The sequence below is a fragment of the Octopus bimaculoides genome, chromosome 7 (assembly GCF_001194135.2).
Source record: "Octopus bimaculoides isolate UCB-OBI-ISO-001 chromosome 7, ASM119413v2, whole genome shotgun sequence".
Classification (NCBI taxonomy): Eukaryota; Metazoa; Mollusca; class Cephalopoda; order Octopoda; family Octopodidae; genus Octopus; species Octopus bimaculoides.
The window spans coordinates 13,470,025-13,491,707 of NC_068987.1; the positions used below are offsets into that span (position 1 = coordinate 13,470,025).

Sequence of the window (21,683 nt, forward strand, 5' to 3'; positions counted from 1 at the left end):
AATGAAATAAAAAGCCGCAAACCATTTCCACTAAACAGGAAGGAACCTTTTGAAATCATGCTTTTAAATAGAAAAGCTAAGCACACAAGACAAAACAAAAATACATAATACATTTCAAATTTTTCAGGCAATAATCTTGTACAGAGAAATTTTAAAGTTAAAAAAAAAATAAAGATCAAAAGACCAATAAGACGGTATGAAACATTCAGATTTTTTTTTTTTTGATTTTTTCAAAATGTTAGATTTTGGAAAATATTTTTTTTCTTTCGAAAGCCTATATTTTGAAGATGTCGTTCTGGACCTATGTTAATTCTCCTCTACGTATAAAGCATACTCATGCATGATGAAAACATGCCATTTTGCTAATTATTTCCATACATGATTGAATCTCAAAATATTAACAGGGTCATTCAGCAACAAGTCAATATAAAATTTGAAAAGATCACAAAAAAAAAAGAAAAGAACTACAATTGAGTAATTCTATATTGTATAATAATAATGGTAATCTCTGAAGTCCAAGAAAAATGGCATTGCAATTTCTTGCTGAACAACCTGCACAGATGATTTGGTGATAGTGATGATCAAATGCTTGTGCTGCACATTCGCTCACTCTCTCCATCAAATCAACAATTATCTGTGAGGTGCACTGTGTGCCATATATCAAATGTCACGGTGATTGCAGAGCAATGAGAGATTAAGTGCTTTTCTCATAAAACACTACACACTGCCTGACCTGAGAATTGAACCTACAATCTTACAATCATGAGTGCAACACCCTAACTGCTTGGCCATGTGCCTTCTATTGGTTAATTATCCAATACTAGGTGATCGACATTATTTTGCAAGGTAATTAACAACAGCAGATAGGTTGTAATGAAATTCATGTTCAGATGGTTAGAGCATCGGGCTCACTATCATGAGGTAATGGGATCAATTCCCAGACCAGGCTGTGTGTTGTTGTGTTCTTGAGCAAGACACTTTATTTCACATTGCTCCAGTTCACTCAATGAATTGTAATGTCACTGGTGCCAAGTTTTACCTTTCTCTTGGAAAACATTAATGGCACAGAGAGGGGTGGCTGGTGTGCATGTGTGATTGCTGGTCTTCCATAAACAACCTTGTCCAGACCTGTACCCCAGAGGGAAACTTTCTAGGTTCAGTCCTATGGTCGTTCATGACCGAAGGGGCTCTTTAGCTTTACCTATATATATATAATTTTATTTTCATCCAAACATAAGCTACATGGTTCAGTACATTGGTATATTTATCTGAACCATTGAAGTGCTTCTCTCAATTCCATTTTTTTTTTGTGGTGGAGTGGCGTATCTACAATTTGAACTCACAGTTGTTATACATATATGCCTAGCAACTGTCCCACTGCATCGCTACTTCCTGTCACCACATGAATATGAATTGGATTTAAAACTACATTTATAAAATAAAAATAAATTAAATTAGAATAAAAATGTAACAGATATTCTTAGTCAGCAGTACCTAGTTGAACACAATTGTCACAGTAAGATGTGAACTGGTTCATTCAGTTTCAAGTTGGATAAGTCAAGCTTTTCATTATAAATGACATTCATTTCCAAACAACCTGTGAAACACCAGGGCTCTCTAATACCCTATTCTTTTTTCTCTTCTTATTCACCTTGCTGTGGGGTAAATGATAACCCCTGTACAGTTTCTGGGAAAAATATTGCACTTAACTGTTTTTAACTCCAAGTTAGACCTATGACAAAACAGATTATCATCAAAGGAATTCCAGCAGTATCTCATCTCATTTTCAGGTCCTTCCTGAGGAGATTCTGGCTGCTATTTCCAGCAGACCAAGTAACCACAAAGAGGCTATAGCTGAATGTAGTAATTTCTTTCAACTAAAATGCAACTTTATCAAACTGGAAAATTAGCTAAGATTAAACCTACTGGGAAAGTAAGGAGACATCAATGATGTTTGTGAGATAACTTGACAGCTGTATGGTGACTATACTAGTTAAGGCACATTGATGAGCGCTGAAAGTTGAATGACTACATTCCAAAAAGATTGAATTCATTATGGAAATAACTAGATCTTTCAGGAAGAATACTAGCTTTGCATTGTGTTTATTATTTGTTAATGCATTTTAATTTCAATGATGCCAGCAGAGAAGGAAATTAAAGGAAAAGCCTAATTTTGTTTCCTTCTTAATCATTATCATTAACTGTTATGACAGTTAATTAATTAATTGCAGTGGCAAGCTGATAATGATAGCGAGTACCTGAGCCTTACTCTGGTAACGGTGGTGTCAAATAAGGAAACTGAATGTCATACCTGTGACCAATACACATGCAATTTTTCAGCAAACCTACCTCATCCAAGCGGCGCTCAGTCCCTAAAGCAAGCATATTATTAAATTCACGTTCTAATAATTGTCGGGTCTGTAGAAAGAGAAGATGAAAGAAAATATATATTATACATACATATACAAAAAAGAAGTTGTAATTTTAAATTGATTATAATTGTCCACTTTATTACAATAAAAATATGAAAAGACTAAATGGAGACAAATGATTGAGAAAAACTGTGAAACAAATTAGTTGAATATATTATTTCAAGTAACCGTGTAACTTCTGTTGAATTACCAAATACAGCCAATTTGATTTAATTGCAAAGCTTGTAATATGGGAATTATGTAATTAAATGGAATAGGCAATTAAGTAAATTTGCATAGGAGGCAGATAACTTATAAGATTTTAATATGTTGTATGTAGTAAAATAACATGGCTATATTATGCATTTTGGATTAGATTGGATTACCCATGTTCAGTCCACAGCAGGATGAAGGCCTCAGCATGTTCTCTCCACCGACCATGGTCTGATGTGGAGGCTGTTAATTTGAGTTTGAGATCCAACTGGTTTGATGAGCCTACTCTGTTACACTGGCTCAGCATGGCTTGGTAGAGGGGTGCTCAAGAGTAGTTAAGTCAATTACATTGACTCCAGCGCTCAACTGGTTCTTATTTTTATCAACCCCGAAAAGATGAAAGGCAAAGTTGGGCTTGGCAGAATCTGAACTCAGAACCTACGGATGAACAAAATACCACTAAGCATTTCGCTTGGTGTGCTGATGATTCTGTCAGCTTGCTGCCATATTGCAAATGTTTGTTTATTCAACAAGCCTGAGGGCTGCTTTGGTCACTATTGTCTGCTTTGGCAAGGTTTATAACAGCTGGATGCCCTTCCAAACACCAACTACTTCTCTACAGCATAAATTTGGTACTTTTTTCCTGGCACCAGCATTAGTGGAGTGACCAAGTATCTTGCAAAACAAGAGCCCTTCACAAAGTGAGGGCACAATATCGAGGGAGGTGGTATTGTGCCAGACGTAGATAGGCTAAAGTGGGAAAGAGGAACAGGAACAAGTATCTCACTGTAGAGGAGATACATAGGTACCCTAGATAGATAAAATTTCAAGAAAGAACACAAAGGAAAGAAATTACTCAACAAAAACCACCATACTGATGCTAGGATGGCGAAAAAAAAAAAAAAGATTTAAACAGTACAAAACACTTGAGAAATAAATAAGTAAAATGTGTAACTTACTTGTGTATTTTGAGTGGGGATTTGTAGAGCTAATGCCATACTATTATGGTCAAAACTTTCATCCAGCGCTACCAGAGCTCCATGGACTCCAGATTCAAATAAGTTATTTGCGAATTCCTTCAACCCAATGGACTGAACCCATTTAATGACTCGTTCATTTGTCCAGACAAGTACATCTGCAAAAACAAGAGTAAAAGAATGAAAGCCATATCATGGAACTAGGAAAGGAATAAAGGGGGAAAAAAAACCAAATAGTTAATAAAATCCAATGAAATTTAAAACTATTTTTCATTTAGTGTTTGCAAGAGGGAGCCAAAAGACATTTTGCCTGAACAGTGTCCTACTAGCTATACGAAAAAAGATGGATTGGATACAAGTAATATTTCATTTGGAATGTTGAAATGTATTTTTTATGAAACTGAAAATTTAACTGGAGACCACCTGTCAGTCCTTCTGTCTCACATCAGGTACTTAGAGTGCAGGAATGGCTATTTGGTTAAGACATTTGCTTAGAAACCACATAGTTCCAGGTTCAATCTTACAGGACAAAACCACCTTCAGCAAGTGTCTTTTACCATGACTTCAAATTAACCAATACCTTACGAGCTAAATCTGGTAGACGAAAACTGTGTGGAAGCTCAGTGTGTGTGTGTGTGCGTGTGTGTGCATGCATATACCATCATTTAACATTTGTTTCCATGCAGGCCAGAGTCGGATGGTTTGACAGGAGTTGGTAAGGCCAGGAGCCACACCAAGTTTCATAACCTGCTTTGGCATGGTTTTTATAGCTGGTACGTGTTGGACATTTTGACAGGAGTCAACAAGTCAGAGGACTGTGTCACACTTCAAAGTCTGCTGCGGTATGGTTTCTGTAGCTGGATGCCTTTCCTAACACCAAGCACTTACAATGGACTTTACAGTGTACAGGTAATTTGCAGGAGGCAACCCCCCCCCCACAAGCCCCTGACTTAGTCAAGTATCTTGTACTATAGCCTTGGGCCAACAAATAACTGATGAGTGAATTTGGTAGAGAGAAACTATATGCCTGCCCATTGTATACGAGTGTGTGGCCTTTGTACTTGTGTTTGTCCCACCACTACTTGACATAGCAGTTCAGCAAAAGAGACTAATAGAGTAAGTACCAGACTTAGAAAATAAGCACTGGGGTCATTTTGTCCAACTGAAACACTTCAAGGTCCATTCATTGAATTGTACCCCAGAATGGGCAGAATCCAATGACTGAAATAAGCAAATTATGATAAAAGATTTAAAAAAATTAAAATTATATCTCAAATTAATAAATTTAGTTAATCTTGATAACAGATAATAATTCAATATCCTGAAATTAGTGTTTGTGTAATTAACTGTTTCACATTAAATAATTAAATAATGTTTACTGACCTTTCATTTCAGACGAACTCTCTTCTCGGCGTCTTTCTAATTCTTTTCTATCATAATTTATTTTTTTCAAACTATTTATTCCATATTGTAAGCTTGTTCTAAAAATAACGAAGTGATAATTAGTTATAAATAGCGAGTAATTGTCTTCATGCAGTATTAATTACAAAGACAAAGTAGTTGATTAAGTCACATGAGATAAGACCAGTTCTGTCATTAAATTCTTTTTCTTTCTTCAGAGAAGTTAAAATTTGCAAAAAATAAAAAAATAAAAAATTTTTTATTTAATAATAGAATTCAAGAAATTAAGATTAATCACCACATGATAATTAATTGAACAAAAAGCATATTTACACAGAAATAGCAGTTTCATCACAAATGAGTGAACCATCATGTGTGAATAAAAATTTTAATCAAAACATAATGACAGGATTTTAAATAAATCTTCTAATTATCATCCTATTTTGGAAGTTACAGCACTGTGGCTGATAGCAAAACAGCGTTTCTGACTATGGTCCCTATTGAACTCTTTAGCATTTAAACCAGCCATATCCAGCCCAGGTATTCTATTCATTTTATGTTTGAACTGGACAGACATGCCTTCTTACACTCATCTTAAAATATTGCTCTAAAAATGAACAATCACACCATCGAAATCTCAAAGCTACAGGATAATGCATGGTTAATTCTAAACAATGTGAATAAATAAGCATTACATTTAGTAGAGTAATCTGAATGCTAAAGGGTGAAGCATTTTCTCTTCAGTACAACCATTTATGTGACTGCTGCTGCTGCTAATGTTGATGACTATGGACAATACAGTAATAAAACCAAAGCATGAAGGGTAAAGTTGTCTCTGGCTTTTAGGTAGCATAGAATCTGTCATCATGCTCTTGGTGTGACTAGAGATAGTGACATAACCTTTTCAAGGTTACATTTCTAACGAAATAGACTATGTATTTAATTCATCTTGGAAATAATGAAGAATTGTTAAATTGGAGATTGGAACATAACACTAGGTTTTTACATAAAATTAGAGTGGAATGTTTTAATTCAAGTATTAACCCTTTCAGACCTGGGTCCATGTCTAACTTTCCCCTCCATCTGGGCTCCCAAGCAAAAAAAAAAAAAAAAAAGAAAAATGGTTGCAAATACAGATAAAGAGTAACAATTGCAGGTAGACAAATGGACAGAATCAGCTGAATCTTTGTGTTCTACATTTGTTGTGCTTTACTGCATGTTACTGGGCATCTGGCAGAGATGACATTTAACCTGTTTCTGCTTTAACAGGAATATGGGGTAACAGGGGGTAACAACATTTTGTTGTTGGTGTTGATGGTTTTTATCACAGACCCAGAAGTAGTCTCAGGCAAGTTGGCAACACAGCAGTCCACCGACTGATTTAACGGATGCTTGATGTCATCACATTAAAAGATATAACAGATATATTGAGACTATAACTACTTTGGCCATTGATCTTCAGATGTCAAAAATCCTTCTAATGCTTAGTATTTTAGTCACTGCAGTCTTAATGATCAAGAGATTGTAATCACTAGTCCAAAAAGTGGCTGTGCGATAACAAGTTTGTTTCCGGATCATATGGTTCTGGGTTCAGTCTCACTGTGTGGCACCTTGGACAAGTGTCTTCTATAGTCCCAGACCACCAAAAGCCTTGTGACTGGATTTGGTAGACAGAAGCTGAAAAGAAGTCTGTCGTGTGTGTGTGTGTGTTTGTGTCTTTGTCCTTCCATCACCGCTTGACAACCGGTGTTGGTGTGTTTACATCCCTGCAACCCAGTGGTTTGACAAAAGAGGCCGAGGCTTACAAAACAATAAATACTGGAGTCAATCTGTTTGACTGAAATTTTTCAAAGCAATGCCCCCGCATGACTGCAGTCAAATGAATGAAACAAATAAAAGATTAAAACTAATCCAAAAAAAAAAAAAAAAAAAAGCATCTCACGTTTCCAGTCCAGATTATATTGGCTAACGCCAAACAACAACATTTTAAAAAACAAATAATGAATAGAAAGAAAAGAAAATAAAGTTTAATTTAAGCTCACCTGTGGAAGCTATCTACCATTTTTAGCTGACCACGTAAATCTTTTTTCGTCAGATGATCTAGCATCCGTGCATCCACTAGGCATTCCATAAACGTGCTCCTGTACTGTGGCAGACCCAAACTTGGCAACCATTCATTGCCTATCCATTCATGGTTCATATCACCAAATGCCAAAGGCTTTAATGAGGTTTAATGAAAAAAGAAGTTTTGTGTTATTTAGCAGACAATCATGATTTTTGAGACATCTTTCAAAACATCAGAATCATATAAGCAAAATATATATATATATATATTAGCATGTCAACTAATAGGATGGATTCACTCACTCATACACATAATTGTTTCAAACATAAAAACATACTTAGTGACTTCTGAAGAACGGGACTTAAAATTTTGTAGAAACTAATAACAGCCTGCCATCTTAAGAAAAAGGAAGGACACATTGAATAATAACATCTCCAAATCATGGCTGGAGTACTATTGATCACAGCTTGGTATGATCAGAGTCGACTTGAGGTAAAACAATAATCTTTGAGAAGTTCCATACAATCTAGATTCATTTTGGACACACATACACACAAACACACGTCAGTAATAACTGAATGGGGAGAAGAAAAAAAACGAAAGAAAAAAACCTGTAAAAGCAAACCAACTTGTTTTTAATTTCATAGACATACCGTTTGTGATGGCTTTGGTGCTGATGGGCTAGTAAGGCTAACCATCTCCTGGATGGCTAGACGTAACTTAAGGCGATGGAGAGGGTTGCTGATACCAATTTCTCTTTGGATTTCTTGATCCGACAAAGCTGACATAATGGCGCCACTTTTAACATTAGCTCGACATGCAGCTACATACCATGCGGGCATTCCAACCCACAACTGCAAAACAAAGAGAATCATTTATTCAAATTATACAGAGATTTACAGATTGCAGAGGAAGAATTATCAATTTTTAAAATTAAATTAAATTTTTTTTTTTCATATTATTCCAAGATTACTACATTTCTGAAATAGTTTAACAAACTAAACACACCAAATATACCTGAAGATTTTTAACTGAAGATCTAATTACAAACAGTTACATGATTGGGTTTGATAATTAGCAGCTATTTTCAGCCCTGTTTCAGTTATCGGGTTACCTCACTACTCAATTTTCTCACTTTAACTGATGAATTTTGAAGAATTATTTTTCAGCAGGAGGCAATTATACAGGAAATGTAATTAACTAAAGTTCTTGATTGCTGACAAACAGGAAGGATACTTCAGTAAATCCTTGTTATGCATTCTAGAGAAGCTAATAAACAATAACTCTAGAGGTTATCGAGTTACTAAACAGAGTCAGCCAGTGAGAATAAGCTAACTAAATATCTTCATCATAGAGCAATAATTAGGGTTTAGTGAGGAATTTATTAGTATTAAGTTGGGGCAAGCGAAAGCGAAATCGTGATGGCACCTGTGCCCAGTGTTGCCTTCCTGGCACGTGTAAAGACATTCGAGCAAGATCGTTGCCAGTGCCACTGGACTGGCTCCTGTGCAGGTGGCACGTATAAAACACCATTTTGAGCATGGCCATTGCCAGTACCACCTGACTGGCCTTCGTGCCGGTGGCACGTAAAAGCACCCACTACACTCTCAGAGTGGTTGGTGTTAAGAAGGGCATCCAGCTGTAGAAACTCTGCCAAATCAGATTGGAGCCTGGTGCAGCCATCTGGTTCGTCAGTCCTCAGTCAAACCGTCCAACCCATGCCAGCATGGAAAGTGGACGTTAAAGGATGATGATGATGATATATATCAGCCACAATACCATCATCATTGAACGTTCGCCTTCCATGCTGACGTGTGCGCGCGCGCACACACACACACACACACAGAGTTGTGACAGTAACAATGAATATATTTCTCAGAACTGCTGTACCCACCTCAAGCCAAGCGACTACAGTCGGACCATTCCATAATGCAAATGGCGTGCCAGCCTTCATTGCTTCTTCCAATAATTCATGCCTGAAAAATAAACAAATAAAATTCATGTGAAACTCAAACAATAATAAATATATAGGAAAAGTAACACTTAATACTCTGATTGGACATTATTATTCTAAAAATATTTTATGTACACAAATACACATATTGAAATTATTTTATCAAATTCTTAATAACATTAAGTAAAATTCTTCAAGACACCAACAATATAAGACATAATGATTATACAAAAGATTGTAGATGAGTTCTGTAAATGGTCAGTTCCAGAGCTGCCCTGGGAGTTCTGGTCAACCTCTAAGCCATTTCATTTCAATGAAACTGTTAAAGAATTGAAGTAAACCTAGAGCAAAGTGGATGTCATTGACGAAGCTATGAGTGGTGACAAAACAATATTGACAAACCTAGCTGATAGAATTATTGTCTGAACCATTAACTAAACTATTGATTAGTTAATTGGTTAAATTAGTGGTTTTCAACTGAGGTCCATATGATTCACATAAGATTTTGTTGCTAAAACTTATGTGCAATAATCTGGTTATACTTCTACAATATACAAAATATTATAACATTTTTTCAATATAATTCTTGAAAATGCTTAATTATAAAACTAATAGATTTTTTTTGGTAAAAACATCAAACAGCTAGGGTGGGGGGTCTAGAAGAGTAAAATAGGAACTGAAGGAGTCCATAGATTAAAAAAATGGCTGAGAACCCTGGGGTTAAATGATAAACCAAGAGACAAATAAATGATAAAGAAGTGAAATAGAACCAGTGCATGCAACAAAATACATTTCAATGCATAAGTTCACATCAAGAATTTTGCAAACCAAATACAAAAATGCAATATGCTAAAGGATAATGCATTTGGAAAAAAAATGATGGTCATATCATCCCATCTTCACAGCCTCATAAATCTGAAGGCCTGATCCCTAATAAAAAAAAAAATGGAGAAACAAATAAACTTACTTCTTTTTCTTTCTTCTATCAAATTCAGATTGCCCTAAGCCCAACGCAAGTGTATCTGATGAACCTGCTTCCAAACCATCTCCATATTGGCCACCTGAAAGAGAGATCAAACAGATTCAAAATCTGTTCAGCACATGCATATCTTGTTACAAAATGCAGGAAAAAATTTTAAGGATTAACCCTTTTGTTACCATATTTCTCTTGAAATACACCATTTTCTTTTCAATAAATTTTGAAAATAATGAAGACTATAGTAACATAATCGTCATCATTAAAGTAACAGAAACACTTAATAAAAGAAGCTGTCTTTAAACAAATATATAAGAAAGTTGTAACTCAAAATAATTCCTTATAAACTAATATGGGGGAAATGGTGGCATTAATACATACCAGTGGCCATATTTTCACCTCTGATCATTGCATCTTTGGTCTTCTGTTTTTCTTTTTTACTGAAAAGTCTGCCTATGGAACTTTTTATACCACGTTTCTTTTGGTGTTTGTGCAAGGAGTCTTGGCTGCTATTGGCACTGCTTAGAGGACTTGGGGAGCTATGCGCACTGTCTATCATTACGGCCCTGAAAAACAGAAAAGGTTGAAAATGATAACATCATGATAAAAACCAGAAACAAATAAAAAATAAAAAAAATTAAAATTTCAACAATTATAAATTTGCCCCCCCCCCTCCCCCGATCTATTTGAGACCAAATGATGAACTGAAGGTGCCTCTAAGTAGTCATTTGACCCACAAGAAAGGACATCCAAATCTCTTCAATATTATATCATGCCATCTTTTCTATGCTTGTATGAGTATGGATTTGATGAAATGTGTTTATGACTCGTTACTCTTCTTATTGCCAACCTTAACCTATTTCCCTTTAGCCATGACATGCTTTCATAGAAGATAGCAAACCAACTATACCACACTGCTTATACGGCAATGATATTTGTTTACATTTAGTGCATAATATCAAGACAAGGACACATGGACACACATACATACATTCATGCCCACATGTGCAGATACACGACAGGCTCCTTTTTAATGTCCATCAACCAAACTCATTCACTAGGATGTGGTAGTTCCAGGGCTACACTAGAAGCTACTTGTTCAAGGTGATTCGCAGAGGGGCTGAAGCTGGAATCAACTGTGGAGTGAGCTTCTTAACCACACACCCATAAATACACCTGCCAAACAAGAACATGCTGTTTGTTGTGGTTTCACCTGTCAGTTTTTTTTGGGGGGTATATTTCTCAACCACACACACAGATCCCTTCTAAGTCTTTCCAAATATGCTTCACTGAAGAGAACTAATAAGATCAAAACATGTCCACTGCTTTTTACCAGTTGGCTTTAAAGACAAGGTCTGTCCAAAGTGTATATTGTTTTTTATTTCCCAAAAATTTGGAGTAGGTGATATTGGAGTTATCTCCCTTGCTTTCCTCATAGCAGAGTTAATTTCCTAACTCCCAGAGGATTTCCTTATTGCAGAGCTATCATTAGTTAATCAAAGTTTTTCAATATACCATATTAGATATATATGTGACTTTATGTGTATTTAACAAGCAGAATGCTCCTTTGAAGCATTATTCCTCAGTCCTATTATTCCTGCACAGGTTCCATTAGTAGAATTCACTTAAAGCTTTCCTTAACTTGAAGCCATTTTAGAAGGTGCTTGCAGTGAGATTGAACTCATAACCAAGTAGTAGCAAGGTGAACTGTTTAACCACATGGGCTTGCAGCTACACTCTTTTATTGGTTCCAGGCATTTGACTGCTACCTTGGTGGGGCACCACCTTCATGGGATTTAATGAGTCTCATCAACCCCTACTATTTATTTTCAACCTGGTAATTATTTTAGCAATCTGTATTATACAGCAATCAATATAATAGACGTTCACAGGTATTGATTAATCTGGGACCAAAACAGAAGAAATATGCATCCACCAAAAAGTGTCACACAGTTGGGACCAAACTGAAAGCCATGTGGTTGCGAAATGAACTTCTTAACCACAGGTTAGGGCTGAGGACAGCTAAGTAAGGACTAAATAGTAGAGCAAGACTAATTAAGGACTAAACGATTGAGGACAGCAAATGTTTCAACATTGGAACGGGGAAAAAAGATTACTCAACATAAAAAAAAAAAAAAAAATTGCATGATCAGAATGGCAGGTAGATAATTCTAAACCAATATAATAGTAGTAATGGCTTAAACCTCAAACTCACCTCCTCAATTTATTCGACATCTCTGAAGAGATTCTGTAATGAAATGAAAATATTGTGTTAAAACATGGAAAGTATAAGGAACATAACTTGGCTTTTAGTTTTTCCATAAAATGTGAAATATAATGTTAATACAAAATTTTTTTTAAAAATTATAAAAAAGCAAGATACTGGTGCCAGATTATTTCAAAATTCCATTTTTAATTTCTGTAATTTTATGCCGAGAAATAAGCGCACATGCACGCACACTCATACAGACACACACGTGCACATACAGGTAGTTTCTCTCTCTTTCTCTCTCTCTCACACACACCCAAAGGTACAAATACATGCAAGCATTTTTATATTATAAAGCAACAATATAAAGTCAACAATCATGGCAATGTTATAAAATTGTAACTATGCATATAGTTACTGGTCTGTTAAAAGCAAAACATAAAAAAAAGTAAAGAGATAGAGATAACTAGAGAGAGAGAGAGAGTAAGAGGATAGATGGATAGATAGATAGATAGATATATAGATAGAGAGAGAGAGAGAGAGGGGGAGAGAGAGAGAGGGAGAGAGAGAGAGAAAGAGAAATATTAATCACACCATTCAAAAATCATACATAGATACCCATGGACTTTAAAATGTCTTCACCAAAGGGTGAAAATTTGGCTGTCTTAAAGTAAAACATTAGGTGTGATTTATCTAAAACAAGCAAAAGCAGGAAATGATAACAGCTGTAAAACATGAATTTTTTTTTAGTTAAAATCATGGAAAAAGTTGGGTTTTTTTTCAATTAAGAAGTATTAAGTTTTTAAAATTTTATTTTCAAAAGAAATTCAAACAAAATAATTAAATACTCCTAAATTATATTAAACAACTCCAAAAAATTTCAACTACAGCCCATAATGATCATAGTTGACTAATTCAATACCACCTCTTCTGCTATGTAGCCAAAACTGCCCAAAATTGTTTGATGCTTTCTCATTGGTAATGCATTCCTACATAATATACATAAATGTAATCGCTTTCTCAAATAAAATGCACTTCATTTTTGGAGACTCCAATGAAACCATAAGGTGTTACTCAGGCACTCAATGAGTCCACTGCATTTTACAGCAGCAACAGCAGACTATCAGGATAATTGTTTATTTCCTTGTCATCTCTTTTTCATTAAGAAAGATTTTAGCAAGATTTACTGCATATTTGCTAAGAAGAGATTCAAGAAAGAAATGGTTTAACCATAGTTTTACATAATCCCTTTTATTCTAAACACCAGTTTTATATGCATGTAAAATTAATAAAAGACAGACAAAATATACAAATGATAGTTATTTTACAAAGTCCCACTCTAAACTCTTTATTATTTTTTTAAACAATTAATTGAAATACATAGTCAATATATATATATATATATATATATATATATATACATATATATATATTTCTGCTGAGAAATATAACCACAGAAGGGTTAAACAGAAGTCAAATCTGTTAAAATTGGATATTATAGTCAATTTCAAATGCTATCATATTATACCACATCGACTAAGGAAACCTTTATGTGATCATTCAATCTGTTAAAAATAGTAGCCATATCTCCCTCATATCACACTAATGTTTTACAAAAAGGGGAAGAATATCTTAGCTTATAAAAACCGTTTTTATTTCAGACTAACACAAAATATGTATCATTTATTTTTAATGTGTTTGAAGATTTTTCATTTATTTTGATTCAACCCATGACAATTAGAAAGGGCAGAATAACAGAGTAACAAGTCTCTTTGAGAAGTTTCTCTGAAACAAAACATGAAAGCTGGTGCCTTCCCATGTTAATATCAACATTATAAACATTATATAAATTGTTATTTTAGCCCTTTTACAGAGGAAATCAGATATATCCACTCCAAATATCAATACTTTTAACTGGAGAAAGCAGTTTTATATACCAACCTATATTTTTGTTGAAGAATATCAAGTTTATTGAAGCAACATGACATGCAGAAAATACTAATTCTATCTTGTGGCAGATATTTAACATTACTGGAATAACCATGAAATTTAATTCTAAAGTTACAGGATTAACCTAATGCTGTTTCTAGTGTGTTTATTAATTTAATTCTAGCTTGACCAGCTTTTGCATGAATCAGTAAACAGAGCAATCATTTTCTAACCTGCCCCCACTGCTATTTAAAATCATGCTAATTATTGAATTAATTTCTATTATTTAATTAAGTCCATGGCATCATTTATTAATTTTTCTTTTTTTTTTTATAAAAAATATTGTTTAAATAAGAAAATCTCACAAAATAACAGTCAAAGATTAGAAAAAAAGTCGATGTAGTTCTTCCACATGATAGGAGTGCAAATAACTTTAAGAATAAATGCATTTTAACCACAGCTTTGATATGATCTTTCAGTATTTCAAAGATAGCATTTTTCTTGGTAAATTTCATGAAATAAAATCCAAAAATTGAGTAAAGAAAATGTTCTTTAACAGGATATGACTGTAAACAAATATTTAATTATTGTCTGTGGTAAACAAGTGGTGATTATTCTACATGAAAATAGTCTCTAATCAAGCAAATAATTCTGTTACCTGTTAAGTGAGACAGAAAAACTAAATTAATGTCTGCCCTGCTTGTGGTAAAAAAAAAAAAAATTGAAAAACAAACTTGAGGTGAATAGAGATGAATGAATGCAACAGGTAATTTTCATGTGAGTATGGTAAGGAATCCTGATGTCAATATAAAAAAATATATATATATGGACGTGTATGAACAATGATGTGAATATTGTGAGACAAGGAAGAACAATGAGCAATGAGAAATGGCTATGTGGAATTCTATGTGAATGCAAGAGATTAATAGAAATAGAGCCACAACTAATAATAGTTATATAATAAAGATTTGGATCAGAGTTTATTAAAGTTTGATTATATTGCTGTTCTCCTTTTGCTTTTCGCTTCTTTTCTTTTATTATTCAAGTTGAAGCTTAACAGAAGAACTTAAGTCTAGTAAACACTCTCTTCTAAGTTATCATTAAAGAATTAACAGAACAGTAAAGGAAAAAAAAAAACTATTTAAATATTATAAGAATAGGTTTCACTAGATGGAGATGATAAGGATGAAAAAAAGGTACAAGTGGTTGTAGATGAGAGCCAGTGAAGCAGTGATTGTGAAAATATGCGATGACATAGCTGAAACTGAGGCTGACAGAGGTGACATGAAGAGAGAAAGAGAGAAAGATAAAAAAAAACAATGATGGAGAGAATAGCTGGAAATGAATGAATTTACTGTAACCCTTTTTTTTCTTTCTGTGTGCACAACACATTTTGCAAATTATGTTGCTCCGTGTTTAGCTTTTTTTTCTTTTGGTATACTTCAAAAAACATTGCTAACTATGAAGAACTATGAAACAAAGATGAACAACAAAAGCCTAATCTAGCGAGACTAATAAGCCTGGCAAGACTAATAAGCTAAAATACATAATATATATATATATATATAAAAAAAAAAGATAAATAAAAAGCAGCAGAAAACAAACATTTAAAAATTAGCAATCAATCTGCTATTTTGTTTAGAATAGTGGACTTCAAAAATAACTGCTGGCAGGTGAACCAAGATGGAATAAAATAGCATCAAAAATTAAATCTATGATGTTATTTTGATGAGTAGAGTTAAGTAATTAAGGATATGAAAATATACAGGCAAGGTTGAAGTTTAACCTATAGAATTATTGTGTTAAATTATCAAAAGTACCATTGTATAATCTGACAAAATTTTACACAATGGTATATATGAAATGGAAATACCAAATAATAATAACGGTAATAATAATGTATTTCCATATGAATCTTCTCAAATTGAATTTTATAAAATTTCCCACCAAAGAGGAAATGTTTTAGTCACAACATTCAGTTCTAACAAAAACAACAATGATAAGCCAATGCAGAAAGAAAATTCGTTGCAGTTATAAAGTATATTAGGATTGAGCTTACAGTTATGTCATGTTATGTATGTGTGTGTGAGACAGGTCTTTATGGTGCCAGTATGTTCCTGCTTCAAGATGATTCTTAGCAGTAATGAAGAAATACCCTTTCTTTCCATTTAAATAAAATTTTCTTTATATTTGCCTAGGTTATTATAATAATAATAATAATAATAATAATAATAATAATAATAATAATAATCCTTCCTACTATAGGCACAAGGCCTGGAACTTTGGGAGAGGAGGCCTAGTTGATTACATTGAACCCAGTGTGTAACTGGTACATATTTCATCAACCCCGAAAGGATGAAAGGCAACATCGACCTCGGCAGAATTTGAACTCAGAACACAGGGAGGAATGAAATGCCACTAAGCATTTTGCCCAGCATGCTGATGATTCTGCCAGCTCTCTGCCCTCATATAATAATAATCCTTTCTACTATAGGCACAAGGCCTGAAATTTTGGGGAAGGGGATGATTCGATTACATCAACCCCAGTGCATAACTGGTACTTAATTTATCAACCCCCAAAAGATGAAAAGGCAAAGTCAACCTTGGTGGAATTTGAACTCTGAATGTAAGGATGAATGAAATGCCGCTAAGTATTTTGCCTGGCATGCTAACAATTCTGCTAGCTCGCCGCCTTCATATAATAATAATAATAATAATAACAATAATAATAATAAAGGAGTAATTTCCTAAGGAACATAATGCGGATATATTTAGTTAAATTACTAATATTGATATATTCGATAAAAATTTATTGCAAATTTTATTCAATGAAAATTTAATGCAAAATTATCAGCTGGACAGCATTACAGAATATTTGATGAAAGAAAGCGTTACTGTAACAGCAGATGGAACATATTTCTGGCAGATAATGGGTATATATATAGAAATATACCATATTATAATGAAAGGTGTTATCAACACAAAACAGTATGTTGTTTGAGTGGAAGACTACAGTAGTGCATCTATTGCAGTTGAGACAACAACAAAAAAAGAAAGAAAAAAAATTAGAAACAAAAAAAAAAACAAACAAGTATGTACAGTGATTCTGTGCTCCTTTTATGGGGCACTACTAACCTTATTACTGTGTTCTGATCCAGTCCATATCTGGTAAAATAACAGAGCACAGGGTCAAGTATAAAAAAAAGGAACGTAACAGGGACAAAACTTTGGGCACAAAATGGGATTAATCTCTTTCATGCTTCAGTTGGTTCATGAAAGTTGTCTAAGATTCTTAAGAAAGACCCTAATGTCAGATGTAAAAAATGGACTGAATGGAAAATGTTAAAAGAGATAAAATGGTCAAGAGGAAAATGGTCATGGAAAAATAATTTCAGAAAGCCAGAAATGCAGGAGAATTTATGCAAAAAAGAAATAAATAATAACTAAAAAAATTCTTTTTTAATTTTAAAATGGGATGGTGATGTTATTTCCAAGGGAAGCCAAGACCAAATATTTTTTTAAAAAACCTTGGTTCTGTGACATATTACCAATATTATCAATAAAAATTTTCGAACCTACTTTCACGAGAAGATATAAGTGTGGATTATAAGAAGACCACACTTATTAAAAAAGGAATGTAAAAACAAAATGAATATTCTAGAATAAATTCTAGTTATTTTAGCCTAATAAATATAAGAGTCGGGGTTAGATATTTTAGATAAACACTCTCTCAAGATTCAACAGAGTATTAAAGAGTTAAAACTTTATTTTCGAAGTACTTCTCTACTGTCTATCTGTCTCTTTCCAAACAAACAAACACACAGAAATCTAACATTAATATGCCTGAGTGCATAAGGTGTTTGAACTACTAGCTCATGAACTGTGAGATCAAATCAACTATATTCTATCAATTCTATAGACCTTAATTCATTTAACAGTTACCAGATCTTCATGACATATTAGTTGCATTAAACTGGTGTCCCACCTAAGGAAAGGAATTCATTCCACTTAGTCACAAAATATCACGGTACTACAATGATTTCTATATATCTTTAATCCTTTTGCTACCATATTTCTGTTGAAATACACTTGCCCTGTCTCATTTAATTTCGAAAGTAATTTAGAATTTTGTGAAACAACATAGTCAATTACTAAGCTGGTGTTTGGAATATAAGTTAACATTTTGATGGATGTTTCTAATTTAGATCCCTTTAAAACAGGGAATTTGTATCATAGAACCAAAAGTAGTTTCAGGGTGAATGCCTCTGAATCAGTATTTCCTTAGCAAAAACTGCTCAGCTCATGTCTTTTACTGGACCATTAGAGAGATGGATGCTATAGTTAGTACTGTTATCTAAGACATATCTCTTTTTATTTACCACATTAACATTAACTGGTTGAAGTTTGTTAAAGCAAATATTTTAAAGTTTCCTTCAGCTAACCACTCAGCTGGTAGTTGAACCTGTTTTGTCAGCCTAGAATAGCAAGGAAGGGAGAGTTATATAACATCTCTAGGGGTACAACTCTAATATACTAGTGATTGTATAACTATTTTATCAATTCCAAATATACAAAGCTTAGTGATTTAGGGACTGGGTTCATGATCCTAAGGTGGGGGGGGGGTTGATTCCTGGGCTAGGCACTGTATTATGCCAGTGTATAGTTAGTTCACATTACTTAACAAGGAGCATAGGGCTGGTTTCCTGGTTTCTCTGGCATATACAGTATATTCTTCCCTGGATACGATGATATTCTGTCAGAGGATTGCTCGTTTTTATCAGTTGAGTGGAGTGGAGCAACATGAAATGAAGTGTTTCACTTAGAAACACACTGCATCATCTGGTCCAGGAATCGAAACCACAATCTTACAATCATGAGTCCATCACCCTATCTATTAAGCCATGCACCTCCATGTGTAAGGCACTTCATTTCATATGACATTAACTGTCACATCCTCTATTACTCTGCTGGGTCAAGGACAGTAGAATCTGTTTGCTCACACTAAGCAAAAACAATTACAGAAAGCATGATACATGCTACCAGCTCATGTGCAACACACTAGTGAGTAATGGTTATGGTTTATGGTTTCATCTATTCTATTCATCGCTGAACAACATAATGTGTAAAAGGCTGAAAAATCATGAAAGATTCCTACAAGTTATAGGTGCAAGCTGTTGATTAATCTAGATTATTAGAAATACAAAATGTAACAGCTTCAGGTTGCTAGGCAGAATTAGAAAGCCGACTACAATATCTTGATAAGGTGATTGTTCAACAAATACACAGAAAATTAAATAAATATAATGTCACAGAATGATTAATGCAGTAACAACTTGGAACACAGAAGAAACTATAATGTTAAACAGGCAGTTCTTGGTCCTTAAAACTATCTTAGCCAGCAGAAGTGTGAAAATGTTTAATTTTTTTCTTGCCATTTATGTACATAATGATCAATATTGTAACTCTTTTATTATAATAATAATAATAATAATAATAATAATAATAATAATAATCCTTACTACTAAAGGCACAATGCCTGAAATTTGGAGGGAGGGATGTAGTCGATTACATCACCTCTGATGCTCAACTGGTACTTATTTTATCAACCCAGGAAGGATGAAAGGCAAAGTCAACTTTGGTGGAATTTGAACTCTCAACATAAAGTGGGACTGAACTCAAAACCACATGGTTGCAAAGCGAGTTTCTAAACCACACAGCCAAAATAACAGAGGAAAAGAGAAATAAGATGATGAGAACAACAGAACTACTCAAGAAATCTAATTGAAACCAAATTCATTTTCAGTAAAACGTATTTTAGAATCTAAATATACTGTATAAACATTTAGGAACGTCTGACAATAGCGTTCGTGAAAACATTATTCTGAATACTTGGTAATTCATTTACATAATCCTCATTATCTACTGTGTTTCTCACCTATGCATGGCACAGCTATCAGCTGATCACTTCAGTAACTCCTGAGCTGCTTTAGAATTTTTTTAACAACAAATGCCTGTGAGCATTTTCAAATAGTTTATTCTGTCTCTCCCACACATTGAGAGCTACACAGAGCCACATGTAATGTCATTCAAATACACACACACACAATAACAGTTTCTAAACTAAAAGTAGCTCCATGTAATAATGAGCCATAATCTTGTCCTAATGTCACAAATTTTTATGGATGGGGCACAATTTATTAAGCCACTCCTAATAATAATAATAATAATAATAATAATAATAATGATAATAATAATCCTTTCTGCTATAGGTACAAGGTCTGAAATTTGGTGGGGAGGGTACTAGTCAACTACTTCAACCCCAGTATTTAACTGGTACTTAATTTATTGACCCCCAAAAGGATGACAGGCAAAGTTGACCTTGGCAAAATTTGAACTCAAAACGTAAAGACAAAATGTCACAAACCATTTTGCTTGGCGTGCTAACGATTTTGCCAGCTCACTGCCTTAATTATGATAATAAGAATGTCTTGTAGAGCTTCTATAGAAAGTTTGCCTCTTAGGATTAGGAAAGATTATCAGAACAGTTTTGAGGGCTTGAAAGAGTATTGAAAGCTTGTGGATATCTAAGATTACGGGCACATAAGTTCCACTAGGCATAAGTATTTGAGCCAAATCGAATAATAATAATAATAATAATAATAATAATAATAATAATGGTTTAAGGGGTTAAGTTGATTACATTGACACCCAGTGTTCAACTGGTACTTATTTTATCGATCCCAGAAGGATGAAAGGTAAAGTCGACCTTGGATGAATTTGAACTCAGAACATAAAGATGAAATAATAATGATGATGTTAATACCACTACTATAATTGGTAGCAACAACTGTTTCTAATCTAGGCACAAGCTCAAAAATCTTTGATTAGCTGATTAACACTGACACCAGTATTTTTTAAAATTTCCATTTTTTTTTTAAATCTTAAGTCCTGATGTAATTTTTTTTTTTTCTTTTAGCATGAAGTCACAAATCTGCTAGAGAGGGAGGTGTGTAGTTGATTGAAATGAATATAGTAAAACAACAATGTTGATTGGAAACCTTATCATGCACAAGACCAGGCATTTTAGGACAGGGCACAGACCATTAAGTAACTCTAGTACTCGATTGATTCTCAACTTATTGACCTCTTAAAGGACGACAAGTAAGTATGATCTCCGCAACATTTGAACTCAGGGTGTAAAGGGACATAACTAAATACTCCAAAGCAGTTTAAAAATACAAAAAAAAAAAAAAAGTTCCCATCATTAATAAAACTATTTCCTCTAATCTGTTTTGTAGATAACTCCAGGCAAAGTAAAGCCGAAACAAGCTAAAATTTTTAAACTATTCTTCTTCCGATAAATATTAACATAAATATCAACGCAGTTTAAATTTTACAAAAAATTAAATAGCAAAAAAATGTATATCTAAGATCACTGAAGATGAAAATTATTTCTTTTCAAGTTGTAGATAATCTTAAGAAATTTGATAAGAAAAACCTTGAAAAATTATACTCTGAATCCAGTATAGAAAAATATATAGATAACAA

General features: G+C 33.8%; 1 protein-coding gene across 1 annotated transcript in view; it reads right to left on the reverse strand.

Annotated features, from left to right (window-relative positions):
* LOC106869751 (liprin-alpha-1) overlaps positions 1 to 21,683 on the reverse strand; it is a 323,919-nt gene that overhangs the window by 22,995 nt on the left and 279,241 nt on the right. Inside the window, exons 15-24 of the mRNA XM_052969123.1 lie at positions 17,271 to 17,300; positions 12,213 to 12,245; positions 10,379 to 10,563; positions 9,989 to 10,082; positions 8,962 to 9,043; positions 7,721 to 7,921; positions 7,045 to 7,220; positions 4,985 to 5,082; positions 3,584 to 3,759; positions 2,350 to 2,418 (exon numbers count right to left, since the gene is read on the reverse strand). Of these exons, the coding sequence (XP_052825083.1) occupies positions 2,350 to 2,418; positions 3,584 to 3,759; positions 4,985 to 5,082; positions 7,045 to 7,220; positions 7,721 to 7,921; positions 8,962 to 9,043; positions 9,989 to 10,082; positions 10,379 to 10,563; positions 12,213 to 12,245; positions 17,271 to 17,300 (1,144 nt within the window). The remainder of the gene's footprint in view (positions 1 to 2,349; positions 2,419 to 3,583; positions 3,760 to 4,984; positions 5,083 to 7,044; positions 7,221 to 7,720; positions 7,922 to 8,961; positions 9,044 to 9,988; positions 10,083 to 10,378; positions 10,564 to 12,212; positions 12,246 to 17,270; positions 17,301 to 21,683) is intronic.